Source organism: Dermacentor albipictus, chromosome 4 (assembly GCF_038994185.2).
Source record: "Dermacentor albipictus isolate Rhodes 1998 colony chromosome 4, USDA_Dalb.pri_finalv2, whole genome shotgun sequence".
NCBI lineage: Eukaryota > Metazoa > Arthropoda > Arachnida > Ixodida > Ixodidae > Dermacentor > Dermacentor albipictus.
In genome coordinates this window covers 126,572,845-126,587,150 of record NC_091824.1, presented here as the reverse complement: position 1 = coordinate 126,587,150, position 14,306 = coordinate 126,572,845, and the positions used below count along the sequence as shown (strand labels likewise).

Genomic DNA, 14,306 nt, shown 5'->3' with positions numbered 1-14,306 from the left:
CTTTTTTCAGGTCGGCTCCTTCTGTAGCAGGCGTAACAATCACTGGGATTCCGATGGTCCTCTTCTTGCGGTGACGCACAAGCCTGAAGCCTTCATCGTCCAGATCTGTGATGTCAGCTATGTCACAAGCGTCAATAAGCGTAGACTCGTCGTCTGTTTCTGTAGCCTTGTATCGCTTACAGTCACGGTTGCTCTCAGGGTCAGTCGGTGGCCTCTGCCCCGGTGTCAGGTCAGGCGTAGTCATGACGGGGCGCTCGCCGCTACCAGATCGGGCTCTTCTGCAGGCTCCTATCGAAGCGACGGGAGGCGAAGGCCCCCCCCGGCCTCCGGTAGGGAAGGTACCTTGGCGAGTCGTCCGACGTCTTCGACAAATCTATTTGACAAAACGTCGAAAAAATTCAAAAACACTAGGGAGCGAGACAGCAGTGCGACTGTGCCGAACCAAACTTCTTCTTCTTCTCTATCATTGCACGGTTTCCTGCTCACAATTGTACACCCGCGAGCAAAACGTATAAGAACCACGGAAGTGCATGGCAAACTACATCAACACTCCTTCTGACGGGTACTGCAGCGGGTACTGTCAAGACTCGCGCCAAGCAAGCGGTGCGCATGCGCGTTCCATCATATCTGCGCGCTTGTCTTACTGCTTTCCTTTGCGTGGTTACGGTGCTCGTCGACTAAACATCAATAAGGTGTTTTTTTTTTCTTTCGCCTTCACATATGCGCCCTGTTTATTGCGATAGCAATTATATGGCCACTCCAGGCGCCGCCAGGCACCGGCGTCGCTCTGAGGTTCCGTATAAAGTCCAATGGCAGTAAAATCGACGCCTCGCACCGCATGATGTATGTGCGAACGAAAGCGAACGAGGGTGAGCCGGCGATCACGTCCCAATTTCGCTCACACAACGGAGGAAAGAGGGGAGGAAGCGCGCCGCCTTGCGTCGCGCACAAGGCCTCGCGGGGAGAGTTCGGAACAGGGAGGGTGGGGTCTTTCTACTCTGGGCCACTGTATCTGGAAAGCCATCGGCGAAAGGTACAGTGTCCGCACTGCACTGTATTTTCGCGGCGAAGTTTGCCGTAATGTTTGGGAGTCTGTGATGCAAGTGGCATCCATCAGCCGTTCGCTTTGCCACGCGAGAAGAACTCAAAATACACCGATAATTACATTTGAATATTTACACTGATGATCTTTATGTTGGAGTGCTCAGTAACATTACAGGAGCTGCAGCTTCATTTCAGTAGTTTCACCTCGCTCTCGCTCTCTTTTTTCAAATCTTAGGAATTGCTTAGAACATTGCTCTTGTCACACCGCTACTAACTGCGTACAACGAATAAACGTGGTTCTTCCTTCCCGTCTATTTTTCTCTCTTTAGGACTACGAAGTCGACCTCTACTTCCGGCAGTCATGGCTCGATGAGAGGTTACGAAAGTCCACGCTGTCCCGTCCGCTTGACCTTAATGACCCGAAACTGGTACAAATGATATGGAAACCGGAAGTGTTCTTTGCGAACGCGAAACACGCCGAGTTCCAATACGTGACTGTACCTAACGTCCTAGTTCGGATTAACCCGACGGGAGAAATCTTGTACATGCTGCGGTAAGTGAACCTGACCACTAAAACGTCATGCCATCCTACGTTACATGGATGTTATTTCGTTATTATATATATATATATATATATATATATATATATATATAAGTGTGTGTGTGTGTGTAGTATATGTCCAAGCTAACTTGAGCCAGAGTTTTAAGATATGTGAATGTCACGTAGCTGGACAGAAACAAAGGTGACGTGGTTTGCCGTCGCTTGGAGATATTCAAATTATTTCTTTCATTCCACCTAATCAGATAATTAGTCTGAATTAATTAATGAGCTTCTCAAATATTGTAATTGCATGAAAAGTGTCAACGAGAACATTGTAGAGCGACATGGAAAATTCCGCATAAAGCTGTCTGTTGCTAATACGCGCTGCATGAAAGTGTTTTTCTGAGCGTGAAAGAAGCCCGTAGATGCCCGCAAAAATTATCATGCGACTGGCCGCTCTAGTTAGTTCAGACCATCCGCCTCTATCCACGCTGGCAGATCGTTTGTACTTGATCAATGAATGAATAGAATTTATTGATAGGAAAGACAGAGAGGTCGACCTGAGCCAGTGCGCTCTAGTCTGCTACTCTGTACTGGGGAAGAGGGTCAAAACTAACGCTTAAAAGCATGTGCGCGGTTATTATCGGCCAGGAATAGCAAGTGAAAGCATCCAGAACGAATAAAATTTGTTAAAAAACATCTTGACCTTTGCGAATTGCGTCGCACCTTTTTTTGAACGTTTCGCCTGTTTTAGTCATATGAGGTTTACGGGACATTTGTCTCCGGCTGCTGGGAGAACGACTTCCCGTAACACGTGCTCGGGAAACCCCAAATGTTAGATCTGGCCTGACTTTGCGAAACGATGATTAAACCTTGGATGTTGTAGTCTCAGCGTCTTTCTTAAGGACCACGGCCGATTCCGAGAACCTGCATTGCCACGGATTATTTTAAATGCATCTTTGCTCCTCAATACATATTTTTTTCAATTTTCGAGAAAGAAATAATTAAGGCAGATAGGTCCGGGAACATTCTTTTTTCTTTTCACAAAATAACCACAGACACCAAGTTCTTATTGTAAATCACCACGAGGAAATGGATGATAAAGTGATGTAAGATCTTCGGCACTAGATCATAGTACGGCACGCCACGATTAATGCATCATCCGCCAACAAATCAGCTATTCAAAAGATGACTAGTGGTTCTTCGAACAACGAAAGTGATTGAGCGGGCTCTTTAGCAGTGCACACTTTGAGGAATACATTCCTCTAGAAATCTTCTTTGTAGGGTAGGTGCATTGTAAAATTAAGAAAATAGAACTTAAAATCCCAAATATTGAGCTAGTTTCAATTACTGATGTTTCCAGAGGGCTAATAGATTATTTTCGTAAAGGCTTGATTTGTTATTAATGGCATGGCCCGGGCTTCACGTAGCAAGCCTAGCTGCACAGGCAGAATTTGGCTAGTTATCGCCAGAGACAGCTTCTCAACTTCAAGAACACACACACAAAAAAAAGAAGCCTACTTAAGCCGCCGATGTGCGTTTCAGAACAATAAAATCCCGCTGCGACACGCTTAGCAAGCACTTCCGTAAACCAGAAAAAGGGCTTTTTCACCTAAAAAAAACCTTTTATGTCCTGAGGGTATGTTGTAGACGCGCAAATGCTCTGTCGCCAAGATATCCGCACATTATGAGAAAAATCTACACACTTGATTCTTACTGCACGTGCAGACAATATACTTTATCTATTGTGCCCGCCCTTGCTTTCTCTAACGTTGCGCGTACAGTAGTTTCAGGGCACAAACGGCGTAAACGTAGCACCGTGACGTCACTCACCTGAAATGGATGTAGCTAGTACAGAGCTACAATTAAAAAAAAAAGCTACAGAAGATTGATGACCAATATTATTTCAAGAAAGAAATAACTCCACAGAGCGCATAAATCCATAGAGTGTACACCAACCTGAAATTCAACCTGGAGCTACATAAAAAAGACGGTTAACATAATACGGCACTGTAATTTATTGAAAAGGTATATTATCATTACCTGTGTCTTGTTACAGCATCGCTTGCATGAATTTTTAATGTAATTTTTAATGTGCATGAGTTTATTCAGGACATTCATATTCCAGTTATATTGCACATTGTGGAAGCCTCCTGAAGTTAACTTTTGTCATAATAAAGTGGCAGTAAATGAAACGAAGATATGAAACAAAGACTGTCGTTTCGACGGGGTTGCAGTGGTGCTAAGCATCGACAACCGGACGCCTTGATTGCCGCCATAGTATATTTGAGTTATTGTGAATATACATTGTGGGTTTTTCTAGTTTGATGCAATGTTTTATGCATCCTCTCTAAAACAGGTTAAAACTAAGGTTTTCCTGCATGATGGATCTGTATCGGTATCCCATGGATTCCCAAATCTGCAGCATCGAAATCGCCTCTTGTAAGCAGTTTACACGGTACTTCACCAAGAGCACTTTCACTGCATGGAGAAAATTTTCCGCTTATCTCTCACACAACTGTTTGTGTTGCGATTCACGCAGTTTCTAAAACCACCGAGGAGCTCCTGCTGAAATGGTCTGACAGCCAGCCTGTTGTTCTCTACGAAAACCTCAAGTTGCCCCAGTTCGAGATAGAGAAAGTGAACACGTCATTATGCAAAGAAAAATTTCATATCGGTAAGACTTTTCCTTAGTTTTCCACCACGAGCAGAGCCTTTAGAAGGTATTTCATGGTGCAACCAATCTCCCAGGAAAACAGAGAACCAGTCTGAGCCACATGCATCAAAAGTTTAAATCCTGGCTCGTTAAATATCATCATCATCATCATCATCATCCTATGTAGGGGGGATAGTGGCAGCTTTAGGTGGCACAGGCTGCTCGACTGATTTGATAACTGTCTATAGCACCATGGAAATGTTACAGGCAAGATGGCAGGAAAAAATGCAGTGGAATCAGTTCTAAAGTTCACACACACAAATACTAACTTTTCTGCAAATTTCATAAAATTATTCTTTTCGGGCAATGCGTACTGGGTACTAAAACCGGTTATCTTGGGCTTTAGAAGCTTGTTTTTCTGACCGCTAAATAAACGTGCACATTCCACAAAGAAGCATAACAAGAAGTGCGCGTTAGTGGACACGTGCTGTAATAACTTCACGATCTCTTTTTTTGTTGTTCTGCGATCAAGCCAAAAAAAAGACATGTTATCAACTACGTGAAACACAGGAATCGAAGTGTTCTTGACCTGGAGGAAACAAATTTCTCAGATATTTTATGTTGGTGGAGGAATTGGGAATTGCGTTGCATTGATATATCTTCTATTTCTAATTCTCTTCTAATTCCAGCGTGTCGAATACCATAACACCTGACTAGTATCTAGACGCAGCACCCCGCCAAGGACGTTCTATGCCTTGGGTTAAAAAAAAGATAAAAATAAAACTTGGGTTTGGGCTTCGTTATTATATTTTCCTGGCATATGCTTTCTACAAGAGAACTGTCATGGCTATCAAGAACAGGCATGAAGGGTAGAAATGAATCATTGGCTTGGCATGAAGGCACGTACCTGTACATATATGTATTGCTTGGCTATCAGCTTCGAACAACTAACGACCATCTGGGGCCAGCGTGTCCGTTTCCTGTCGGCTGCGCATTCTGATAAGCCCGTCAGTACGCTGAGTTATAGCCGGCTCATATATTTTGCAGAACATGGTCTTTCATTATATATAGTAAGTCCTTTTTTTTCAGTTTTTCTTGGTGCTACCAATTAGCTTTGTTTTGCATCAGGAATTTTGTCAGCGACACCAGAATATTTATTTTGGAGAGGTCGGGGACTTTTGTTTCAGCACAATAAGAATCGCATCAAAAATTAAATGCCATCAAGGTGCACAGCTTTTCGTCTTTTCCCGAACCAAGCAGCGATTGCTACACTAGTTCCTTGTGATCAGTATCTGTTAAAGATACCTGCGCATTCGATGAATTCCTCAACCTATGTAATAAAATGCCGTAAGCTTAACTAAAGCTTTCGCGAAGCAACAAAAACTTTGCTTTATAGTACACATCAATAAAGCTCATTAACATAAAGAAGCTGCAGCGAAATACAGAGTCTTGCTGTGCTTGAAAGAGCCGATGAATTGCTTTTACTTAAAACACACGATTATTGAAACATACGCAACGTACTGGAAGCACCGCAGCCTTTGTCCCTTAGGACATGGATCGCTTTTATCCGACCATCAGTTGTCATATACAGAAATAAATATTTCAATTTTACGCCGATAGGTTTTTTGCGTGCAGCCCACTATTCGTTTTGTTGTCGGCCACCAGCGCCAGTGTCCGTTGCCGGAACCAAAAGATTCCCGTGTTCCGTGCATTGGGGCCACGTCAAAGATCCCCTGGTAGTCAAATTTAATCCGGAGTCCGCCAATACGGCGTGCGTCATAATGAAATTGTGGTTTGGGCACGTAAAACCTGAGGATCCATCCATACTGCCAGAATTAAAGAGGCGCAATTTCGAAAACATTTCGTTTATAAGTGCGCTTTGAGATTGGCCAGCTGGCTTCGGCAATAATATGTCCAGCATCATAATTGGTTGAATTTCTTCCGAATATGGGTCCAGAATTATATGAATAAATGCGCAATATGCAGATTCACCCCCCCCCCCTACTGCAAGGCGATTACGTAATAGTTGACGCAATATAATCTGGAATGAGTCTTGCACTTCCTCGCGCGGTGCTTCTTGGAGCAAACATACGCGAGCATTCTGTGATCCGGCGTCCGTCACTGGAATCAGGGCCTGTATTGACAGAACGTTCTTATGCTAGCATTGTTCCTAAGAGCGAATACCTGCCAATCCTGATGCTGGATCGACATATTTTGAGCGAAGGCGGCCAGCTAACGACGAGGAGCACTTACGAACCAACCACTTTGTGAATTTGGCTTCAGAATTTTATCACGCAAAAAAAAAAAACCGTTGCAGTACCCCGCTGTGACCCACACTGCCAGTCGAAGACTTTCTCTCCACGCAACTCCAACGGATCAGCTGCAACAATTCTGGGAAAGGACAATACTGTGGCTGGCCTCTTGAGCGTTTAAATGATTCCCTGATACCTCGTTTTGTAGCTTATCTCTAATTAAACCAGAGCCGTGTTAAAAAGATGTAAACGAAAGCAGTGGCACGAAGCGAAAGGTAGGATAAGAAAGTAGAGGAAGAAGAGGTTGTGTTTCTTATGTTCTCTTAAACAATTTACAGCTCGATGCTGTGGACAGCATCTAAAGTATTCTGTGGCCATTGGTTGCATGATGAAGCTGACACCATATCGAACATTGAAGAATCCACTCAAGTTTGAGGACGCGCTTGAGTATTCGTTTTTCGTTTGCACACACTGATAGGACAGGTCCGTCTTCCCCACATGTATTAGGCATTCAAAATGCATTGACGCTCTGAGAGCGAGAGCTCACCGCGAGCGATGACGTAAATGGGAAAACGTCCATAATGTTTAATCTGACAAAACCTACGCGGAAATAGGTTACCAGATACAATATACGCAGATGTATTAGTGCTTTAGCCCATTAGACAGTTATTTTTGCGTGTTTTTCTTTCGTTTCAGGAGAATATAGTTGCTTGAAAGCCGACTTTTATCTCCAGCGTTCCCTGGGCTATCACATGGTGCAGACGTACCTTCCGACCACGCTTATCGTGGTGATATCGTGGGTGTCTTTCTGGCTCGACGTAGACGCCATCCCCGCCCGTGTCACCTTGGGTGTCACCACGCTGCTCACCATCTCGTCAAAGGGTGCCGGCATCCAGGGCAACCTGCCACCTGTGTCATACATCAAAGCTATGGACGTCTGGATAGGATCGTGCACGTCCTTCGTATTTGCAGCCCTTCTCGAGTTCACGTTCGTCAACTACCTCTGGCGGAGGCTGCCGAATAAGAGGCCCTCCTCTGAGGTAAGGCGCAAATCAATTATGGCAAGCAAACTCTCGCCCTTCCTTTCCGTTCGACCTACCTTCCATTTTTGTAAACTGAAAATCACTTCTCCGAAGGGGCACATGTACTCCAATCCCCCCATGTTTCTTAGAGCTAGGGTGGCCCTGATAGGTTCGGTAACCTAAGCCTTGAGACTAGTTCTTTAAAACCCTCTTAAAAGCCTAAATTCCTCTGCCCCCGCATCAGCAGTGTATGCTCGCCATCTGCTGTCCCTCTGTTCAGGCACAAAGGCCACAAGAATAAAGGGTTCTGGGGGAGCCAGGATACGGAAACACCAGTCAAAATGTTAACGAGGCCACAACATGTGATAGAGCTTCTTTAGGAAGAAGGCCTGTGCGCATTCACATTACGATAATATGCCCTCCGGCAGCCCGTACGGTACCGAAAAAAGAAGACTATCTTTTTCAGAGATACATTTATATTGTGTGACCTCTGTCGTGGCCATTGGTAAACACATTACTATATGGATCCTATTCCATAGCTTTTTTGCACAATGAAAGCAGTCGCTCCTATAGCGCTATAGGGCCTCCATGTCTGCGACACACATGCTTTTCGAACGAGCCCGCAGCACTGACGCAAATGCAGTCAATCTAGCTATTACGCTCACGACCATATGAACTTTCCAGCACCATAAATTCGACCTTATTCTGTGTGGTATTACAAATTCCTAATATTCACCGCACCGGGAACAACAGTACAATACTCCACTTAGTTTTCTTTACTTTCTCTCGTGAGTTCGCATTTCTTCTAACTCGACACAGTGGAATATCTGTTCATAAATGCGCATAGATAAGCAGAGCCATCCTGGAGAACAGACGGAATCAATATTTACGACAATTGCTACAGTGAACGACCCTCGCGGCGGAAACGCCTGAATAGCCCTGTCAGCGTGTTCTGGTTCTGCATTCAGAAAGCACGCCTTCGATGAACGTTTAGAACAGAAGATGTAAAAAAGAAAAGAAGTATTGCAATCGCATTTAGGACACTAAGTCCCGCGACTGTGTTCTTCAACTATTTTTCACCAGCTTTCTCACTGAACAGCGTCACTAACGCCAAGCCTTTAACGTTGTTTTCTATTTGTTAGTTTTATGCGCCAAATTTATTTCAGTTATTTTGTTTCTTTTGTTCCTGACTATGTCAGGTACAAGCTATCCCTCTCGCTGCAAGAACTCTTCTCTGTTTAGAGTAACGGCGGTTCTTTAAGTTCACTGTTTTATTGTTACCATGTTTTTTTTCTAACTTTGTCTTTTTTTCGGAAACCAACGTAACCACCACTACCGTTTTCTAGTGACCGCAAGTATATTTGCGTTATCAGCCATCTTTCGGCAAAGCGATATCCTTGAATATACGTCAATTTTAGGCAGTGCGTTTCTCAAAAATTTCAACTTTCATTTCTATCTCACTATTATGAACTGTTATATGAATCCACGAAAAACCATTCCCAGTACGAGTGTCGGCTTCTTGGTGACATCTTTTTAAGCATTTAAAGCTTAATGACTCTTCTTCAATTCCTTACCATCCCGCATAATTATATCTCAATCTTACCCTAACTTGATTTCAGGTAGAGAAAGCACAGGGGAAGATGAGACGCTGAAACGAAGCAATTAGGATAACTTTCTATAAACAGTTCTACTTTTCCTTTTTGTGTCCTTTGAGCTTTGTTTGGTGATGTAATTCAGGAAGTTGGCTACTAATCCGACAACTTAAGCGTCGTGTTTCAGTCATTCGAACACAGAGGGTTTAAACTTTCCCGAATCGACCCGGTAATAGCCATAGCACAGTGTTCGGATGTACCTTTCGGTGGAATAATAATTGCAGTCGTCCAAAAATGTATTTCATTTTCTTTCAGGATGTCATTCCCGAACGGTAAATATGGGATGAAAAATATTTGGGAGAGTGTTTTAAATTGTTTGAGTCGTGAATTGCTTTCCAGAAGGTAAACAGTGCACCTTTACTGCTTGATAAGCTTGCATCACAGCCTTCAAAACATCGGGTTCAAGCTCTCATTTGTCCTTGCCCCACCAATCTTTTTTTCATAATCGCCTTATTCAGTTGTTCCCCTCTTCCCTGAGCACAGTAACAAGCCAGAGAACTTTCAGTTGAAGCCGATCTTCCTGCTCGTCCTCAAATGAATTTTCCTCGCATTCTTTGCAACGTGGAAACTTGTTTACTTTTTCTGTCGTCGCGACCCGGTACAACTTTTATACAGAATACGACTCAGGGAAACAAACATGTAAATTAACGACAAACGATTGTGGTTATCTAATACGCAAGGTAAAAATGGGACAGAGCAGTTGAAAGTACTGCAAAAAAGAAAGCCGCATTTTAATGAACCACGTATAGCACTTAAATTTCACTATATTCGTTCGCCATTCGTTTGGATTCGCATTTACTTATGTTGTGGTTTTCTGCCAAACGTACTTCGTATATTGTTATTGCTATAGCATTTTATTGTAAACTCCAGTATTCATTATAAACAGGCCTGTTTTTCTTTTTTTTAATAAGCGTTTCCAGCTCAAGCACAACATCTACGTTGCACACGAATGTTGAAGCTTGATCTGTCTGAGGACACCGATGAAATACACGAGAAACGTACGCAAGTACCGTTTAACATGTTATTAATTTGCTGATTGCAGGTTCCGGTGGTCGAAGTGCCCAACGACGGCTCAAAACACGAGATTTCGGTGAGCATTTGGGCCATATCAATGTTTTTTTTTAATGGGATGGAATCGTGGTCTTTGCATATTTAGATTTATTCCTTCAATCAACATAAGCGTTATGGAGCACAGCCATTCGCAAAAGAGAAAAATGACATTTCGCAGCTTCAATTTGACAATAAAGAACTTATTTAAAAGAGTTAACCCAAGAGCATCGTTTCCTTTTTCGTTATTCATAAGTGCTACAGAGCGCTTGGAACGAAGCTTTTCTAACGATTTTTTTTTGTATTTTGTTAGTTGGGCTTATATCTTAGGTTTCCTGCGGCTTTCGTTTTTTTGTTTTCGCTCTTTTAATGAAACAATGTTCTTTTTGTAGTCTAACGCCCGTCATTTTCTTAAATAAACTTTTGATAAGAGACTTTCTTAGCTTTACCGCTGCGCTGCCTGTGATTAAGTTGTTGTCAAGGAATGATAACACTCAACAGTGTTGTAAGCATTGCATTCAACGAAAAAAAAAAAGAATGACCAATCTGCCTTAACTTCGAAGATTAACTTCTTGGCAAAAGAATTATTACCACGTGTCTTTAATAAATCTACCGAAAGCCAGTCTTTCTCTGCTGACAGCAGTACAGTGACGACTGTTACGCGTAGAAAACTTACGTCGAAAAGCATTAGGAAGCTCAGAAGTTTTATCAGCCAGAGCCCGGCTGATCCATCCGAAAACGAAAAGGAAAAAAAAAGAAACACGACGCAGTCATCGCTTCCAAAGCATAAAAACACCACAAACATCTGTAGATACAGCGATGCGTCAAGGATTAGCCACGTACGTCCCCCTTGCTGACCGAGTTCATGAAGGAGAACAGGATATAAAAAAAAAACTCGTTTATCTTCACTTCCTGAGAAGCAGAGTTGGCCTTGCCTGCTGATAACTTTTTTAGTGCGCCTGTCTCTATGTCAGTAAGCATGGCTGCACAAAGGCTACAGGATGCGAGAAGGAAAACTGTCCCTGTATGTGCAAGAAAAATGCTTGAACGAGGATACGAATGGAAGCGCAAGAAACGCAGTTCAGAGTAGTCACAAATTGTGAGACAAAATGTAAGTGTCATTACCTAGAGTCGTCCAGAAAGCACTAACAGTTCCATCTGTATGGACGATGAAGGGGTTAGGGGGAATAAAGTGGCTAGCAGTACAGGGCAGTCAAAGTGTTTCTATGCCATCTATATCGTCCCCACTTGTGATCGTCTTATTTGGCGCTGTTTCTTCCTATTCTATATTGTCCCTGCGTCTTTCGTTTCAGGCACAGCTCGTTCTCGATAAGAACGGACACACCGAAGTACGCACCTTGGTGCAGACGGTGCCACGCAGCGTCGGAAAAGTCAAGGCCAAGCAGATCGATCAACTCAGCCGAGTCGCCTTCCCTGCCCTTTTCCTCCTGTTCAACCTCGTGTACTGGCCATACTACATTAAGTCATAAAAGATATAGTTTTCTTCCTTGTCGTGGCTCCTGTCCTTCCATCGGATAAAACAGAAAGTTTGACTTTGTGTAGACTGTCTGCAGCGAGACGCAATGGTTGATATTGTGAGTGTCTGCTGGCGGCTGGAAGGTTGGTAAGTACTAATGATGCTTCACTGGTGTTTCATGTAGGCATAATATTGGAACAGTACTAACTGTCAGCGAAGCGGCAGGTCGTGCTAGTTGTGGAAGGTCATCTCGTAAAAAGAGGGGTACTAGTGCGCTATAAGCACATGGACAACAGAACTAGAAGTTACCCCCCTTATATCGGTCAATCAATGGTTGCTGAGCCGGAATTGTGAGATATAAGTCCTTACAATGAACGTCGCACCATAGGCATTGGGGCACATTTGACTTGAATAGATTGTAAGGCTTTAAGGATTTAGGTGGACATTCTACGCGGAGTGATTGAAAGGTAGGCAAGCTGGGTGCTGATATATAGCTATAATTTGGCAGAGGAACAAAACATGAACAAAAGGAGAGAGGTGAAAAATAGAAGGCAAGAAAAGCAGCCTATATAATATTTATCTTTCATTCTTTTTGTCCATGTTTCTTCCCTCTGACAACTTATATCGATGAAAATCAAAGGTAATGACGTCTGCTTTGGACGTTGGCCCTCTTATTTCCTGCAGAAGTAACAGTCACAAAACAAAGCCCACAACGTATGATGATTCGGAATAATTGCGAGAGAAACGCCGCATGGCTGGCTTCTCGCAACGCTCAAAATTTTGCTGACTTTTTTGGTTCCTGCTAGAAGCTTATTTACGATTTCAGAATGAATAGAAGAACAATAACAATATTTGGGGTTTTACGTGCCAAAACCACTTTCTGATTATGAGGCACGCCGTAGTGGAGGACTCCGGAAATTTTGACCACCTGGGGTTCTTTAACGTGCACCTAAATCTAAGCACACGGATGTTTTCGCATTTCGCCCCCATCGAAATGCGGCCGCCGTGGCCGGGATTCGATCCCGCGACCTCGTGCTCAGCAGCCCAACACCATAGCCACTGAGCAACCACGGCGGGTTGAATAGAAGAACAGTGTTCCGAAAAAATCTGGTGGTGTTAGTGAATAAAAGAAAGGCACCATATCATAGCTGGAAGACGGCTGTTGAAAATTGCGTTTTGGAGACAGAAATGCTTAGTGGTGACTGAATTTCAATACTAACTATTGCTAAGCATTTAACTTCTCGTAACTCTAGGCAGCTGGTTATTACACTCAGTAAATGAGTAATACTTGTATTACACGAACTGGGTCATGGACTGTTTTCTCGGGTATGGTAACAAATAAGTTTACTTGAACCCTGAAATGCAGTCAAACAAGCAGTCTGGTTATTCCAACCCAGAAAATCTTGTTAGGCTTGTAAATATATGTAAAACGCTTGGAACTCAGTCGAGTCAGCCGGAACTTTCAAATGCACGGAATTCTCTTGCGTATTCAAGGAAGGCGACAGAGAATAAGAATTCAAAACAAAGTAGTCAACAAAATGAGCCTCAAGAAAACAATGCTGCGTAATTGTACGTAGATTTGTACGTAACGAATTACCTGTAATTAATTACGTCTAATCAATTACGACCTTGGTAATTTTGTAATTTTAGGATTAATTTGTTTACATGGTAACGCTGGCTGTAATTCAATTACTTTCTGCAGTAACCAATGACGGTAACCAGCTGCACTTTCGTCGAAACAAGCTATGACCGGGAACACAAATTTGATGGCAACTACAGTGACCAAAATGGGTGAAAACATGTACATCGATATCTCCTTCACAATATCAGCATACTGCAGCTATGCGTCTATCACCGACACATGGTGGGTGTGCGGATTTGCACACATCTCTTAAAAGTGCGACCTCTGAGCTTTTATCTTTTAATAAATTTCTGTCGCTCCGGGAAGCGCTTGTAAATGGCCTTCATAGGCGCTAAGAGCTACTGTTACGTGCATTCCATTACTTTTTAATATTGCTACGCGCATGTGGTATTTGATGGTTTGAACGAGGTGCGTGGGCGCCATCACTCGAGAAAAGAGGAGGAAGAACGAACTGGGCTCGTGCTGTGAATCTAACCGGTCAGCGCTGCAACCGGTGTTGTATACATAACCCGTAGATAGTTCCTCGTCGTACTGACTCGTCCTTCACGTAACAATATAGACAAGACAGACGTTTGAGTTCGTTAAAAGGCGTATGTTCCTATGAGTTTGTCATATATGGTTATTAAATCTGTTCCGCAGAGCGACGATGGGACACCACTTAAGGGAGAAAACAAATTTGCCCAACGGTTTTCATTACGTCAAACCAACTAGCCCACTGAGGAATTTCCTTAGTTACATATGTGACTTCCTTAGACCAATTTTTGCAATTCAAATACACGAACAGTAATATTAAGACTGAATAATGTGTGTGTTTGTAACAACATTATTAATTATCCTGGAATTGAGGGCCTGGGCCTAGACCACGTCGGGGGTAGCAGAGAGACCTTGTCTCTCGGTAGCCTGCCGGGCTTGCTGGAAGGCCCAATGCTGGTCCTCAAGATCTGATCTACTCAGTGCGACTCTCCACCGCACC

General features: G+C 43.3%; 1 protein-coding gene across 1 annotated transcript in view; it reads left to right on the top strand.

Moving 5' to 3' along the window:
* Positions 1 to 11,721, top strand: part of LOC135899530 (uncharacterized) — a 388,013-nt gene extending 376,292 nt beyond the window's left edge. Inside the window, exons 13-18 of the mRNA XM_070537559.1 lie at positions 1,374 to 1,597; positions 3,945 to 4,027; positions 4,128 to 4,262; positions 7,190 to 7,533; positions 10,210 to 10,257; positions 11,528 to 11,721. Coding sequence (XP_070393660.1) covers positions 1,374 to 1,597; positions 3,945 to 4,027; positions 4,128 to 4,262; positions 7,190 to 7,533; positions 10,210 to 10,257; positions 11,528 to 11,704 — 1,011 coding nt within the window. The 3' untranslated portion in view covers positions 11,705 to 11,721. The remainder of the gene's footprint in view (positions 1 to 1,373; positions 1,598 to 3,944; positions 4,028 to 4,127; positions 4,263 to 7,189; positions 7,534 to 10,209; positions 10,258 to 11,527) is intronic.
* The last annotated feature ends 2,585 nt before the right edge of the window (positions 11,722 to 14,306 follow it).